Here is a 17776-nt window from a genome sequence, read left to right as displayed (position 1 = left end):
CCCACACTAAGGATTGAACTTTCAACCTCCATAAGAGTGTAACTTTTACAAATGAATTTTACTAACTACTCTATCTACTGTGCCATAGAAATATTCTTAGAACAATTTTAAAAAGTAGATTTTTTTTTAATTATAAATATTTTACCCTCCACTCCCTTACCTGTACTAATCTAGTCCCTACGGTTGGGAGGAGAGAAAAAAAGGCTTTCTTTTTTCTGTTCTTAGTCTTCGGGCCAAGATGCTATTCTAAATGTAATTTGTTTCGGTCAATGCAGGGAAAACCCTCTATACTGAGACAATTAATTATTTTTGGTCTCTACCAGAGTGCCCTTTTTGCTTTTCTTTTTTTTGGGGGGTGGGGAGCTGGTCTTCCCCTCGCATTAAAAACGACCTTGTGTCACAGTTTTGCTTTTGTGGGAAAGCAAATAAATACTACTAATCTAGTCCCTACTGACGACCAGCATATGCATGGTAGTCTTTATTTTTTAATAAGCTGATCAAATCCGCATTGGATCCAATGATGTGAGATGTGTAAGCACTTTACATGTTGTTTCTGACATGTTTACAAGACATGTTTACAAGACATGTTTATAAGACATGTTTACAAGACATGTTTACAAGACATGTTTACAAGACATGTTTACAAGACATGTTTATAAGACATGTTTATAAGACATGTTTACAAGACATGTTTATAAGACATGTTTACAAGACATGTTTACAAGACATGTTTATAAGACATGTTTACAAGACATGTTTATAAGACATGTTTATAAGACATGTTTACAAGACATGTTTATAAGACATGTTTACAAGACATGTTTATAAGACATGTTTACAAGACATGTTTATAAGACATGTTTACAAGACATGTTTACAAGACATGTTTATAAGACATGTTTACAAGACATGTTTATAAGAAATGTTTACAAGACATGTTTATAAGACATGTTTACAAGACATGCTTTAAGACATGTTTACAAGACATGTTTATAAGAAATGTTTACAAGAGATATTTACAAGACATGTTTACAAGACATGTTTACAAGACATGTTTACAAGACATATTTACAAGAAATGTTTACAAGACATGTTTGCAAGACATACATCACTGAGACAGAAAATCCAACATTTTATAATAGAAAAGATTAAGTTAAAAAGAAAATTAGAAAGATGTAATATTGAGGGAAAAATAGAGACAGATAGAGAAGGAAAGGATATAGTTAAAGAGTGAAAGTAAAAGATGGATGATTAGGAAGAGAGAAAGAAAGAAAAGCAGGAGGGACGAGATAATTAGGAAAAGAGATAAAAAGAGAAAGAAACAGGGAGTAAAAGAGAGAGAAAATCACAGAGAAGAAAAGTAGTTTAAACGAGAATGTGAGAGTAAAAAATGGTGAGAGAAAGAAGTAATTAGGAAGAGATAAAGGGAGAGAGTTAAACATTGAAAGAGAGAGAGAGAGAGAGAGAGAGAGAGAGAGAGAGAGAGAGAGAGAGAGAATTAAACGAGAAAGAAAGTATAAGCCTCGTCAGAATGGTAATATTTGATTGGTTTCAAGTCAAAGAAAACAGGTCAGACCAGAGTAATTATTAAGCAGGTCCTCGCAAAACTGATTTAATGCAAGAAATCTCTTAAATACATGACTCCTTCCTCACCATTCGGATATAACGCATCTAATTCGTATTATTTGGATTCTTTGGACTACTGTTCTCATTTTCAGTGTTATTCACACAAGGTTTTGTTCGATGTAACCTCTGACATTGTTCAGGTGTATCATGTCAAACTCAGGAATCTTTCTGTCGAATTTGAGGATCTTTCTGTCGAACTTGGGAACCTGCCCATAATTTTGAATGGGACCCTTTATTTAATCCACAGGGATAGCATGCTCTCATTCCATCAGCTATGACTGGGTAGAAGTCCCAAGTAATTCACAATTGTATTTTTAGTGTCACTCCCACTGAGGATTGAACCTTCAACTTCCAGAAGAGTGTATGTTACAACTGAATAATACCAAGTATGACACGGGTCCTTGTGGAATAACACTCAAGATGAGAACAGTAGTCTCAATATTCCAAATAATATAAATTATCAGTCCTCATCTCAAAAATTCAGAAACATAACACATCTATTCTCCAAAGCACGCATACACTCATACTCTTAGGGCCTTTATAAACTTTAAACTGAGGTATGTTTCTGAACTTCCCTCTTTCCCCACTTGGGAGTGTTTACACTGCCTAATGGGAGATGGTAGTTGTAAAACAGGCACAGAGATGCAATATTGGGACAGAGGTTTGGGCTTGGCAGACAGTACAGGACCTATTAAATTTGAGACTCTTTTTTGGACTCAATCTAAGAGTGAGAGACTAGTAGTAGATGTACTAGCTCAGATGTGGCAACAATACTCCATGGATGGGCGAATTGTGGTTTTGTAAAGGTATAGCATGAGTAATTTTCTAGCACATTAGAGAGAACTCATCGTTTTTTCAGCAGCCTTAGCAATGTCCTCAGGATCCAAAGGTTCTTAGTTAATAAGGTTGGGTTTATTATTAGTAAATAAAAATAGAATATTAACATGTTTTGTGGAGAGATAGCAACTTGTAATTGAATAGAATTGATGCGAATTGATAATTTTGATTTTACTGCCCTTTTCTTTATGGTATCTCATGTTTTCTACAATAATCTGCCACAAAACTGATATATATATATATATATATATATATATATATATATATATATATATATATATATATATATATATATATATATGACGTGAAAAGGAAGCGGAAGACTGGAGGCTCGACGTTTCGCCCGAATTATGCAGGCTTTTTCAAGAGGTGTGGTCACTGACGAGAGGGTCGATATTTTTAGTTTTATATATACTGGGGGAGTGTATGCAAATAAAACTATTATACAAAAAAAGAACAAATATATATTTATTAACCAGTGTCTAGATTATTTTCGTGCAATATTATTTTAGATAAGTGGAATGACCATCATTTCGATTTCGAAAATGCGACCCTCCTTAAGCATATACATAGTAGGTCAATGCGCCGTCTGCTGGGATCTGCTCTTATCTCTAACTCTACTAACACTATCAAACAGATAAAAAGAGTTTTTAACATTTCTTTCCACTTATCTAAAATAATATTGCACGAAAATAATCTAGACACTGGTTAATAAATATATATTTGTTCTTTTTTTGTATAATAGTTTTATTTGCATACACTTCCCCAGTATATATAAAACTAAAAACATCGACCCTCTCGTCAGTGACCACACCTCTTGAAAAAGCCTGCATAATTCAGGCAAAATGTCGAGTCTCCGGTCTTCCGCTTCCTTTTCACATCATAACATCAGATTGTATTCATTTTAAAATTCATATATATATATATATATATATATATATATATATATATATATATATATATATATATATATATAAATAAACACACATATACACACAGAGGCTGCTTCAGTCTTTGACAAACTATGAACACCTACATAGGAGTGCCTGCGCATGAGATTTTTGTGGCAGTAGGTGTGCAATCTTCAACCACACCTCTACTGAGTCAACATTGTTAAATACCAGTGGCAAGTGAAGTGTACAAACAGGACGACTGGAAACAAATGCCGAGATAATTGGAGAGCACATACAGTGCCTAGAATTTCCAAATGGTCACCCATCGGGTACTAGCCAGGCTCAATGTTGCTAAACTTCAGTGACGAGAACCGGTATGTCAATGTGATTATACCATACAAAATTTCAAGCGCAGATACCCCTTTGTGGGTATCCATAGTCTGTGAAAAACTGAAGGAGCCCCTTATATATATATATATATATATATATATATATATATATATATATATATATATATATATATATATATATATATATATATATATATATCTGTAGAAATATATTTTCTTATAATATATAACAATCCTTATTCAAGAAGCTCAATGTAATTACAGAGCAATATAGAGAATAAATGACAAAAAAACTATATTCCAAAATTCATGATGTTGACCATCTTTACAATTCTTGACAGTATCTGTTTCGTAGCGCAAAATCAATCAATAATGGATTCACTGATTGATATAATAATTAAGTGATTGATTTTGCACTATGAAACAGATATTGTCAAGAATTGTAAAAGTCAACTGAATTAAAGGAATAAATTATAAGATGGTCAACATCATGAATTTAGGAATATAGTTTTTTGTCATGTATTCTCTCTCTCTCTCTCTCTCTCTCTCTGTCTCTCTCTCTCTCTCTCTCTCTCTCTCTATATATATATATATATATATATATATATATATATATACAGGGTGACCCCCCAAAAAAAAACAAAACAAAAGGTAAATGGAGACCATCTAGAAAATATGCTGTAGAACGGAGAAAAAAAGGCCATAGACCCTAATGTCTTGATGTGATGTTTTGAATATAATAAACTAGTTATGACTAAAGTTTCATTTCATTCGAACAAAACACTACGAAATGGGGCCTAATTAGAGTTGGGCCCGTTTTTTGGGGCCACCCTGTATATATATATATATATATATATATATATATATATATGTGTGTGTGTGTGTGTGTGTGTGAAGGGTGTGAGCTCCATTATAGAAGTGTTGATTTAATTTGAATAAAATAAAATACACATCAAGTGAGCTTGAAAGCCAAATCACAACGCAATATTAGGAAAATAAACTATATTTTACTTGTTTGAAATTTATAATTTAAATATATTTTGAAGTCAAACTCCATCCTCAGTATGTTGTTTTCTTTCTTCTTCTTCTTCTTCTTCTTCTTCTTCTTTATTGCCATGTTGTAAAGTTGGAGAAAGAAAATCTGTAAAGATCCGTTCGTTGTTGCTCAGCAGTTGTATTTTGAAATGTGGAAACAGACTTTTCTTTCTCCAACATCTTGTACACGTCTACCATGTTGCAATTTTTATTAGAAATTCTCGGAAATCAAATGCTCAGATTAAATAATAATCACCATCGAATTTTGCCTAAAAAAGCTTTTACTAGAAAAAATGTTTAATCTTGTTACAGGGCTTTGTTATAGATAAAATAAAATGTTTATTGACCTCGCTTGTTAGCATCTTGTATACGTCTATCATGCCATTTCTTTCAACTCGGTAGCGCATTGACACTAAATTAAGCTTTTATGACCTAGTTGAACTAATTCGTTCAGTCCAGTCCTAAATAAATGAATATAACGGCATAAATAAAGGGGGAATATATTCAAACACACCTTGTACATATTAGTTCAGTATCTGAGTAGTAAATGCCAGATACCTCCAGATTGCAACTGTCCATTACTTACATTCAGTCTGCCGCCATGTGTCTCAGAGAGTGGAGGATTTCGTCTGTTGTCATAAACATACTTTTTTCAAGCACTATGGATAATAATCAAGACAAGTTTATGAAATGCAAAATTTCTCAATGGTAGTTTAACTATTGAACTTCATAATTTTTCCCGGTTTGAAGGCAATCATAGTTCATTACCCTTTAAACAAAAATTAACAATAAATATTTTTTTAACCATCTACATCATAATTCAAGTCATAAAAGGTTAATATTTTGTACGCGTCTATCATGTCATCTCTTTCAACTCGGTAGCGCATTGACGCTAAATTAGATAAACCTTGATATCTCTTCTTCAGGAAAAAGGCTATGCAGTGTGTAACTCTTGCTCCATGCCTAGTCTTCTTCATCACTGCTATTATTTTAATATAATACCTGGATTACACCCAATAACCGTGCTAGTATTAAAATAAATAAAAAAAAATTCTTTATACTTACAAGTTCAGATTGCAAAAGATTAAGTTTTTGTCCAAAATCTGTGTTTCCGTTGACAGGACACCCACCATTATTATGACCAATCATCAGCTCTTTGGCCAGATCTGAATTCTTGCCATGCTTGCCATTGGCGACCGACTCAGACAAAGGGGACGATGTATCGGCAGGTGAAAATGTTGTATATGGAGAATAGCACAGCGATGAAGACGACGATGTGTTGGATGTGTCAGAACCGTTCCCATCACCTTGTCTCCTGCCTGATATAGTTCGGCCTTTCTTCACATCATTTCGTTTCCTTCTCAGCACAGGGGCATTCAGATTGGTCGGTTTGCATGCAGCATTGCCCTGTTGAACATCTTCATCATCCTCATTATCATCAAGAGAAGCCCCGAGGCCATCATCTTGACGATCGGATGCTTGGATTTTTCCAAAGATCCGTGCGTTGGTCTTTGGATTTTGTTTGTCACCATCTGCTTCATTTTTACCCGTTTTCTGTCTTAAAGGAGAAAAACGGCAAAATTTGCTTTCTAAATCTTTGGTGTTTGAATTGGGATGTCGAAATGGCATTGATGGGGAAGATAATTTGGATGGGGTTATTGCTGGCTTCACTTTGACCTTTGCACCGCTAACATTTTCTTTGCGGGGTTTTGTTGCTGGTGACAGTGACGTACATGTTCTAATAATTTCTTGTTTTGAGTCACAGGGATTCGTAAGCCGAGATTTTACGTTTAATTGTCCGGAGCATTTATTGTTATCTTCTTTAGCGGAGGAGTCTGAGACTGATTCAAAAGCATCATCATAATCAGAATTTGACATAGTTTGAATTGCAAAGTTCCTTAATTCCTCATCACTCATTGAAATAATCTCGGTACCATTTGAAGTTTCTGCATCCGTATCATTTTCTGTATCAATATCCACTGCAGCTTGGGAGAGAAGGGGGCGCCTTTGCCGTCCTGAAGTCCTTAATGGTGTTTTGCTCTTCTGGCCAGAGTTCGAAACCATGGCTGATTGGTGCATTTGATTACAGGAACCAGCCGCAGTTTTTTGATTCATCTTAAATTGTTTCTTCAGATCTCCTGATGTGGAAGCATTCAGCTTTTGGCTTGCACATTGTAATGTCTTAGAAACTGGTGGCTTTTTCTGCAAGAATGGATTCGAGCCAGTCTTTTCATCATTGACATCATAGACCGATGACAACGTAGAAGATGCAGATGTAGATGTGTTACCATTATCCTGCCGATTGCAACCAACATTGTCCTCATTGCTGGTGTTAAATGTCCTGTTGTTTCTTCGGGTGATTTGAAGGCACATTTCTTCATGAAGACCAGGAGCTGCAGTCAAAACAGGATTATGCAACTTTAACTTTTGGGCAAGGACCATGACTGTAGTCAGACTATCACCGGTGATTTGTTGGGGCTGAGAAGGCCACATGTTTGAACTTGATTCTATAGACTTCCTTTTTTATTTAACAAGTCTTTTCATTAACGAGGTAGTCCAATGTTCACCCAGAGTAGACTTAAAAGTAAAGACAAAATATCAAAATTTTTTTTGTAGCTTATCTCATAAATTTCTGATCAGATCATCAAAGTTAAAAAACATTAATATTTAGATGGGTGACGAGTTCTCTAAGCAAACACACCACCTAAGTGTATGAATGTGTGTCTTACTGGAAGTAGAACTAGTAATCAACTAGTACAACTAGTGGGATTGTTTAAGTCATCCGTTGAAGTACCTGTCCTATGAGCCTTTGGGTTGATGAAGGAATTTTGTATGTCTTTTGTTTGCCTTGAGAATTGATGTAGTCTTTATGGTTGAAATTAACTGAACTTTCTTTAGTGAAGATGAGAGCGCAAGTCAGCGCACGCGAGAGAGAGAGAGAGAGAAAGAGAGAGAGAGAGAGAAAGAGAGAGAGAGAGAGAGAGAAAGAAATCAGCAGATGATCTGAAGTGACACCTTAAATCACACTAGAGTGATCATGTGATTTTTGATTACTGAATAATTGTTGGGTGGCGATTATCTGACAAGATGAACTGATTTCTGTCTTTATGTCATTGAGCACTTTTTGGTATCCACTGTGAGCCTAATTTCCTCGAACCAATGCATTGATTTGAATTGTTTAAGCGAAGTACTCTTATATTCTTATTTACATGAACGTTTCTGTGTAGCTTACTTGCCATAATATATTTTCATACTATATATATTCTTGGAAGTCTTTTAACCTTGAAAACTATATAAAGAATAGTAATAACTTTTATTTTATGTTTTTTTTTAGTCCTTCGTTAGAAAATTATTTTGTCAGCAAGTCATTTAATCTCCTGCAATTGCTGAATCAACTTGCTTTCTCGATTTCACAATAGTCTTAAGTTTTCAGGGATCATCAGTTGTTTACTATGAAACATTGTTTCAGAGATTTAAAAACAATGCAGTATATTAAATTATGGTTCCCCAACAGTGTTTATCAAACACCACCTAGTAGGTGTTTGACTTAAGACTTGAGAAAAATTGATAGCTACTTAGAAAATAAATGTAAAAAAGAAACGACACCTGTCAGGAAATTTTTGTTTTGTTCAACAATTTTTGTTTAAATGAATATTTGGTATATAAATATGTATTTGTTTCAGTATTTACTCTAACAGTGCTTATTATCACATTAGTAGAGCTTACTATTATTATGGACATGTAGCAATGGCAAGCATGCTACACAAACTTTTCTGTTGAGAAAAAGAGGAGAGAGAGAGAGAGAGAGAGAGAGAGAGATGTGTGTGTGTGTGTGTGTGTGTGTGTGTGTGTGTGTGTGTGTGTGTGTGTGTGTGTGTGTGTGTGTGTGTGTGTGTGTGTGTGTGTGAAATGGTAGTTCTGGCCTAAATGCAAGTCTGTTGACGCCCCAATTAGAATAGTGAATGATGAGTGTCTATCGCCTCTTAAAGTCTGCAAGTATTTTAGAAATAAAAAGTTTAAACAAATGAGAGTCTAAACAATTTTTCCAATATTGATAATGCTACGAAATAAATATAAAATTATTTCCAAATGTAATAAAATAAATAAATAAATAAATGAAAATGACCGAGAATAACAATACTTTTGATGGAAAAATTAATGGATCAATTTGTCGGAAAACATAAATTTTATATTCTAGTAAAATATCATTTTTCAAATTGGTAACTATACAAACCGTATTTTTTTTTTTTTAGTTTTATTATTTTGTGCAGATCGTTTTCTTAACTTTTGTATGTAAGTATTTCTGGAGACTGCAGTCTTCCCACTTGATCAAGTCAAGCGTCGTCATTCTATATGCATAGATAGATAGATGAATATATATATATATATATATATATATATATATATATATATATATATATATATATATATATATATATATATATATAACTACTTAATTTACTCACATAAAATTAATATACGAAAATATATATTTATGTGTAAACTTTAAGTATTTACTTCAAAAGTGCTCAATACGTAGGTAGAGCTAGTTAGTAATTTATAAGGAGTCCTAGAGTGGATGAAACGCGGAATATTCAGTGTAGCTTAATCGCCATATATATTTTATAAATTACTATATATATATATATATATATATATATATATATATATATATATATATATATATATATATATATATATAGAGAGAGAGAGAGAGAGAGAGAGAGATAGATAGATAGATAGATAGATAGATGTCAATAATAGTTTTTAAAAGTGCAGTGTAATGCTTATTAATGACTAATCAATTTAATTTGATGTAATCACCAAGCAATGTATAATTCTCAATTCTTTCCATCAAACCACTCAGTTGTCTGACCCTGAAAAGACACAAAATAAAAACAGAAATAAATAATTTCATTAAATATTTATTACGCATGAAATCAATGATTCACACATACTAAGATATCGACTCTTATTTTCAGACATTTTCTCACAGCAACAAAAACGAAGTTGAATGTCATTATATATTTACCAAAAATGAGATACGCCAAAAATAACAAAAAAAAAAAAAAAAAAAAAACAGAAGTGAAAATAGAATTGTATTTTTATTTTTATTAATAATATTTTTTATTAAACTAATTTTATTTTAATGTTTAAATAGAAATATAATTTTACAATCCTATATGTTTGCATTCATATTTTTTTCAATTTTCTTATTTTTTTTTATTTTTGCTGGTGGATGGGGCATTCTACCAGAGGCTAAATATTCACCACCTTTTTCAGAGACCTCAACCAAGAAATATTTTTAGAATTGTACCCATCCCTTTAATGGCAATTGTCTGGATGTCTTCTGCACTTGGTTCACCAGGTATATTCACCAGGTAGCTTTTGATTACTGGAATGATGGAGATCTTCCTGAGATTCCAGTTTCTTTTCATATCGCACAATATCGACATATATGTCTAAAAACTGTGGAGTCGGTACTTGAATTGCTTGAGTTCAACTTTGATTTCAAAAGGTCCGTTGGGGCTTTTTATTAATGCGTGGCGTCTCAGATCACGTGACTTCAGGGCACTCACAGTCACCCATTGGTTTATTCAGCCAAGTTGTAATCAATATTATAGTTGTGATTCAGAGGAAACACTCTCTATTTCCCTATTTTTCAGCTGACCGTCAAAGTGGAAATGTAACAGGCTTATGATGATCAGTGGTTGTTGTATTAAAAGTCGGGTGCAAAAAGACTTTTTGTGGTACTTGTAGGCATTGGATAGGTGGAATGGAATTACAAGTTGATTGAGAGCTGATAATCAGTTTATGTTCAAGAAGTGTAAGTATTTCATTAAATATTTTACAATCAACAAACGAGAAGACGAGAACTCTGATGTGGAGAAAGTATATTTGGATGGCAAGGCTATTAAGGTTGTCTAAAAGTTTTTGCCTGGGTGATACCATTGGAGTACAGGGAGGTTTTAGTGTCGGTGTGATTGCAAGAGTTAGGAATGGATGGGGTAAATTCGGAAAACTTCTGTCATTACTAACTAGCAGAGCAAAAGAAGAGTCTATTAGGTTAGGCACGTGTGAACAGACACGTGATGAATAAAAAAGAAACCTGACCAGTTGCGGACATGTGTTGCCTGAAGAGAAATGATATGGAAGTGATATGATGGATGTATGTGGATCTTAAAGACAGACTTAAATTTGATGATTTCATAGGAAGATTAAATTTGAGCAGTATAGTGAGTTGTATGCAGAACAGGAGACTTTGTTAGTTTGGTCACATTGCAAAAAACAGATGAGAGTTCTTCGCTTAGTAGATATAAAACACTTAAAGTAGCAGATCTAGTTTAGAGGAGATGACTAAGGAAAGCATGAGAGTTGAGGATGTATTTGGAAGAAAAAGAGATAAATAAAGACTTGACTAGAGGTAGGTTGGAAGTCAATTTGTAAAAGCCGTCTAATATGAAATAATCATGTTGACATACATGTTAAATCACCAAAGTTAAGAAATGTTGAGCTTGGCTTGTATCAGATCCGTGATCATTTAGGAATACCAAACACTGTATGTCAGAGGACAGCAAAACCGCCCAGAGAAAAAATACAGACCTGAAGATATCTTTAGCAAATACTACAGTATAACTGGATAATTTACACAAGTGTTGACACAATGGAATAGCTGCCACCTGAATGCAAATTCTGTTCTCAGTTATGTGATGAAGCTCCTCAGAGAGTTTATGCAAATCATTCAATTTTTTTTTTAATCCTTTCCCTTGCATATATAAAATGACAAGTACTCACCTCGAGAAGTACGTCAGCTGGATTACATTGCACAATTTTAGACAGACATTCAATACGTTTCTGAGAACAAAAATATGCTTTCGATATATATCTAATACTTATTTCAGAAACTAACCCTTGCGTTTTAATTTTATTGCAGACATTCAAACCGAAGATCGAACAATATTTTCGTTAAAAAAATCGTGTTCTTTTCAGCAATGAAGATATAATATGTGATAATATAATATGAGAAGATATCCCAGGTTATATGTACCACTACCATGTTGTAAAAATTGCTTCATCATTTTCACAGCATTTCACACACACTGGCAAGCGCGCCACACAAAAATTAATTACATACAGAGTTTTCAAAAATTAAGTGATGTTGAGCCTGGCCAGTACCACATGGGCAATAATTTGAAAATACCGGGCATTGTATATGGTCTTATGTTGAAACCTCTTCCAAAAAGAAAAAAAAAATAACCCTGGAGATGCCTCTAGCAAGTACTTCAGTATAACCTGATAATCCACACATATGTTGACACGATGGAACAACTGCTGCCTCAGTGAAAGTTCTGTTATTAATCATGTGGCGAATCTCCCGGAGAAATTATGTGACTATTGTCTAACACATGCCAGCATGTAAAACATAGTTAAACTGAATATGATTATTGTCGTCATTGCCGCCGTCGCCATCATCATCATCATCATCATCATCATCATCATCATCATCATCGTCATCGTTGTCATCCGAACTGAAAGAATCTAGAGACAGTATATGGCACTGATGGTAATAACGATTGTAATTTAAAACATTTTTATTGCATTCTTTTGACTAGCGGAGAGAGGTGCCCAGCTTTGCCCAGGCGTAAGATATGCTTAAATAAAATATTTCAATTTGTCCAGATTTCGTATATATCATTATAGAGCAGTGTTTTCAAAAGTAGAAAAAACAGTATTTAGGTGCCATCAGCTAGAAACGAAACTGAAACTGTAAGCATTCAAAGCTGGTGACGTTACCACTGTACCAACATGACACACATATAAATTGATTAAAAAAAAAAACTAAGATGAATGTACAAAATGTTTAACGATTTTTTCAATTTTGACCCATTTTTGACCCCTTAAAAACAATTTTAACCGGCTACAGACCCATAAAAGAAGGGCCCGTAAAAAATCCAACCATTCGCGGCCTCTAGCACCGCTCTGCGACTTTTAGTTTCAAAGGAGATAGAGTTTGAAAATATGGAGACAGACAGCCAGATCGCCAGACCGCTATTATTTATTAATTCATGCATTTAAATTTTATTCCACTTTATTTAACCTCCTACCTTTCCTCATCTTTTTCACTTCCCCTTTCGCTTTTTACTCCTTTCTTCTTACATGCTTTCTGTTCTCACACCACTTCTTGTCTCATTTGTCCTTCCTCCTTAAATATCCAGTATGCAAACAACTAAGCATGCTTATTAGAGGATATGTTGTACTTTTAGGTGATCACGTGTCTATCTTTGACACAAATCGGCCGTAAAGACGTTGTTTCAAAATCATTCTCTTTTCACGGGTTCTTTTAGCCTAACAAGATGCGATTTTAACTCATTCTGTGAAGATGGGTATTTGCTACACATTTCTATCGACACTAGCTATGAATCCATTCTATTAATCCAATTTATAAAATTCACTATATCTATGTGTCTGTCTGTATGTCTCCATTATTTTCAAAGTGCGTCTTCTCCTGGACACAAGGTTGTAGAGTGGTGCGAAGCAGTTCAAATGATTTTATTTTTTATGGAACATTCTTTTTTTTTTTTTTTTTTTTAGCTGCTAAAAATAGCTGCTATGGGATCAAAATTTAAAAAAAAACTGGAATTTGGTAGGCGTAAGTCAACTAAACGTGTTCTTTGTATATATGCATAAATATGTACATTTATGCATTAGAGTCGATTCATTTAAAATTATTTCTTATCCATTTGATGATAGCTCAAATGGTAACAACTAAGGCTGGAGTACTATATGTTTTGGTTCCGATTCTAGCTGATGACACCAAAGTCATATTTTTTTCTTTTACTTTTGAAATCACTATTATATATTGGGTACAATATAATATATAATAATCGATAGAGAATTGATTCTATAATAATAAATGCGAAATCTGCATAAATTAAAATATCATACTTAAGCATATTTCACAACCGGGCAACGCTGGTGGCTCACTAGTCACATATATACATCTTCTCTCGTACTTGTTAACAATTAGTCTAAAACCAATTCTTATAACAAACCCTCTTTTTCAAAACTTTATACACATATCCAACATCTCTTGAAAATTCCATACTAAAAATAAATCCTTTTTTTTTCTTTTTTTTTTTAATTTTTTTACTCATGTTCACCCCTTACAAAGCAAATCGCCACTTGAGCATAAGGGGCTACTATTTGGGGCCATGTCTAGGAAAGATTAAGATATTTGTTTATGTTATATTTAAACTTCTGCATATCAGTACATCCAAGGAAGGGAATTCCAAAGTCTAGCTGTTCGAGGGAAGAAACTATTAGAATAGAAAGCTTTCTGGCATTTAGGAACATCAACAGTGAAGGAGTCAGATCTTATTACTAAACGGGTTTATCGGAAATATGTACGTCGAGAAAGTACAAGTGAAACGAGTTCATCAGAACACATTCCATTAAAATATTTGTAAAACAGGCACAGTGATGCAACATTGTGGCGATGGGACAGGGGCTGGAGCTTAGTTGATAAAGTGGGACCGATTAGATTGACAACTCTTTTTTGGACTTTATCTAAAAGGGAGAGACTAGTGGTAGATGCACCAGCCCAGATGTGGCAACAATACTCCATGCATGGCCGAATGGTGGCTTTGTAAAGGTATAGGAAACTCTCAGATGTGAGTAGTCTTCTAACTCGATAGAGGACACCCACCTTCTTTGCAGCAGCCTTTGCAATGTCCTCTATGTATTTATTTATTTATTTATCTATTACTCTTATTGTAAGATATACATAAACGTTTCCATCATCGTTCTATCACTTCAGCCTTAAAAGGATTTCTCTTTCAACCACTCTCCCAATACACAAGCCTCTAATACATCCTTCACATCAAAATGGCTTTATGGAAGCCAGACAGGTAAGTGGCAATCGTCTTCTTACAGGTAAATATGTAAACACACATGGTTGTCCATCATTAAATTGAATGATAAATGTTTAAAGAATATTTTGGTCTGGTTTAGTTTGTGGGTTTTACAGCAGATCACCTCTTTATGTATGTATGGGGATTATTTAATGCTGATGACACAACAGTTATTGTTAAAGATTTATTATATACAATAAATTTAACACAAGTTGCTACTTTAGCTGGAGATAGGATGAAACACTTCAAAGTCCGACAACGACTAAGATCTATGTGAGTGTCTATCTTCCAACGTTGAGCACGTGGTGCAATGGGGCAAAAGGTAGCTGGTAAATTTTAATGCATCGAAAACCCAGTTTCTATCTTTTCACAATAAACGCTCTGATCCCCATTTGGTCTCAATTAATATGAGTAGCTTTCATCTCAAAGAAATTCCTTGCTTTGACAAGCTGCTGAGTCTGAACTTCACCTTTGACCTAAAATGGAAGATCTAAATCAAATCTGTTGCTGGAAAAATGATTGAATCATTCTACTGCTCCAGAAGACACCTCACTCCCAACGCAATCCTCTATCTGTGTAAGAGTCAGATATGTCCTAAAATGGAGTACTGTTGCCACATCTGAGCAGGAGCTGCACAGAGCACACTATCCTGTCTTGATAAAGTTCAAAACCGACTTTGAAATCAAGTAAGTGATGCCCTTTTCTCTTCCTTGCAATTTCTTTCCCACAGAAGACACGTTGTGGGCCTGTCTTTGTTCTATCATTATTTTCATGGTAAGTGCTCGTTTGAGCTCCAATTCCCCCCCCCCCTGCCAAACCGCCCCCCCCCCAAAACACTCGTCTAGGTACAACCACTATCAACAATTTCCTCCACTCCCTATCTGTACCTAAATCTAAATGCAAATTCCATGAACAGAGCTCCTTCCCTAGAACTACCCACCAGTGGAACTCTTCCGCTGGCCTGCTTCCCAGTTTATTTTAATATGGTCGTCTTTAAGTCCAATATAAACAAGTTCTTGTTGAGCCGTTCCCTTATATAATCAAATTTCAATCACTAATGATTACCACACTGTTGTCCCAGTGACCACCATACACTTATTATATTAGACTCGAGTGGCCTTTGGGCCTTGATATGTGGTGACTCCCTTGTAAAAACACGTGGTTTTATGTAACATTTTCACTGTAAACAAGTAAGCAAACAGTTCTACATCGTCGTTTCCAACAAATGTCTAACAGACACAGAAGGGGAGAAAGACACTCTAGGTTTATTTCTGTGTTTTTATGTTTTTCCTCATTGTATTGTTTTATATTTTTTTTCTTTTTGACTAATTAAGCACTGTTATCTTAGTTTTTAATTTATTTTATTTTTTAATATCCTGAGATTGCTCTCCACACTAGAACTTCTGTAAAATTTCTACAATATTCATTAAGGACTAGACTTTTGTAAAAGTAACATCGCCTGATGATGTCTCTAGTTATGACTAGTTGGCTGAAACATACTCATGAATGTGTTGTGAGATCTAAATGTTTAGGTAAAAATAAATAAAAAGTATATCTTGCTCTACTTTGGTATTGAGCACTCTCATATAAACCTCGTTAAATTCATTGGATGTTTTGAATAATATTAACCTGGAATAATTACCACTATTATAAGTTTTCCCCAAAACCTCTGGCCGTGATGGATGAGAGACTAAAACTTGTTTCTATGGTTTCAAATGATCTGAAATAACAGCAAGTATAGACTTGATTCCTAATATTTCTCATATGTTATATTTTCCCTTTTTTGGAAATAGGGTACGACTATGAATAGCTCCAGTATCAAATAATCCTTATACACTGTGAAATTTACTTGATATATGAAAACCAAAGAGGGGAGATATAACATATAAGAAATATTTGGAATCAAGTCTCCTCTTGCTGTTATTTCAGACCATTTGAGACCATAGCAGCAAGTTTTTGTCTCTCCTCCATCAAGACCAGAAATTTTGCAGAAATATCAGATATTTTGTAATTCATATGCAAAACTAGGAAAACAAATGACTATGATTGAAGGCAAGTAGCAAGTCAAGCACCTCCTACTGTCAGTCTATTTCCATAATGAGACATTGTTTCCTTTTTCCTTTTTTTTTAACTTTCCAGTTTGAGATGTTTCTTTCTTTCTTTCTTATTTCTCTTTTCTAAACCTTCACCAATTTAGACGTTATTTTATGTAAATAAGAATGTTTTGTAAATAGTCACACAGTTTCTACAAATCTAACACATTTCTGAATTTTTGAGATGAGGATTGGTTATTCATATTATTTGGAATCTGTGGACTACTGTTCTCATATTTAGTGTCATTTTCACAATATTTCGATCAATGTAACTCCCAACTTTCTTCATGTATACATTTTCAAACTTGGGAATTTTTCTCTTGAACTCAGGAATTTTGATGAAATTTAGAGTGGAACCCTTTAGTTACTTCACAGTGATAGTATGCTCTCGTTCTGTCAGTCATGACTTTTTTTTTTTTTTTTTACAAGGTGATTACCACTGGATAGAGGTCCTAAATAATTTGCAATTGTATTTTTCTTTTCAGTAATTAGAGTACTTGGAGAAATCAATTGTAAAAGTGATATTCTCATGAAGGTTGATGGTTCAATTCTCAGTATGGATGATTGAAAAAAATACAATTGCGAATTATTTAGGACCTCTATCTAGTCATGGTTGATGGAACAAGAGCATACTACTCCTATGAAGTAAAGAAAGGATTTCCATCAAAATTTCCGAGTCTGGCAGAAACATTCCTGAATTCGGTGACTAAACTAAATATATTACATTCTTCTCATAGTGTTGTACATCATCTGACAATCTCATTAAGCCTTATCCTCAAGCGGCTTTTGGCCTTGGTAAGTGATGACGCAATAGTAATTAAAAAAATTCATATGAAAAGCATTAATTTTTCTTTCGTTTAATGTTGCAATGAGATTGAGTGTGTTTTTTTTTTTGGGGGGGGGGGTTAAGCCATGGTAATAAAAGCCGTTAACAACAGACAGGGAATGCATAAAACTTCGTAACATCACGATAGTTAGACAACACAGAACTCCGAAAATGTGATATTGATAAATGTTCATTCACATAAGTT

General features: G+C 34.0%; 1 protein-coding gene across 1 annotated transcript in view; it reads right to left on the bottom strand.

Annotated features, from left to right (window-relative positions):
* LOC145243964 (uncharacterized) overlaps positions 1-9086 on the bottom strand; it is a 28355-nt gene extending 19269 nt beyond the window's left edge. Inside the window, exon 1 of the mRNA XM_080107093.1 lies at positions 5807-9086. Coding sequence (XP_079963219.1) covers positions 5807-7234 — 1428 coding nt within the window. The 5' untranslated portion in view covers positions 7235-9086. The remainder of the gene's footprint in view (positions 1-5806) is intronic.
* Positions 9087-17776: the final 8690 nt, after the last annotated feature.

Source organism: Euprymna scolopes, chromosome 22 (genome assembly GCF_053919585.1).
Source record: "Euprymna scolopes isolate OS-2025 chromosome 22, ASM5391958v1, whole genome shotgun sequence".
Lineage (NCBI taxonomy): Eukaryota > Metazoa > Mollusca > Cephalopoda > Sepiida > Sepiolidae > Euprymna > Euprymna scolopes.
Note: the sequence above shows the minus strand (reverse complement) of the source record. Positions and strands in the feature narration are given on the sequence as shown.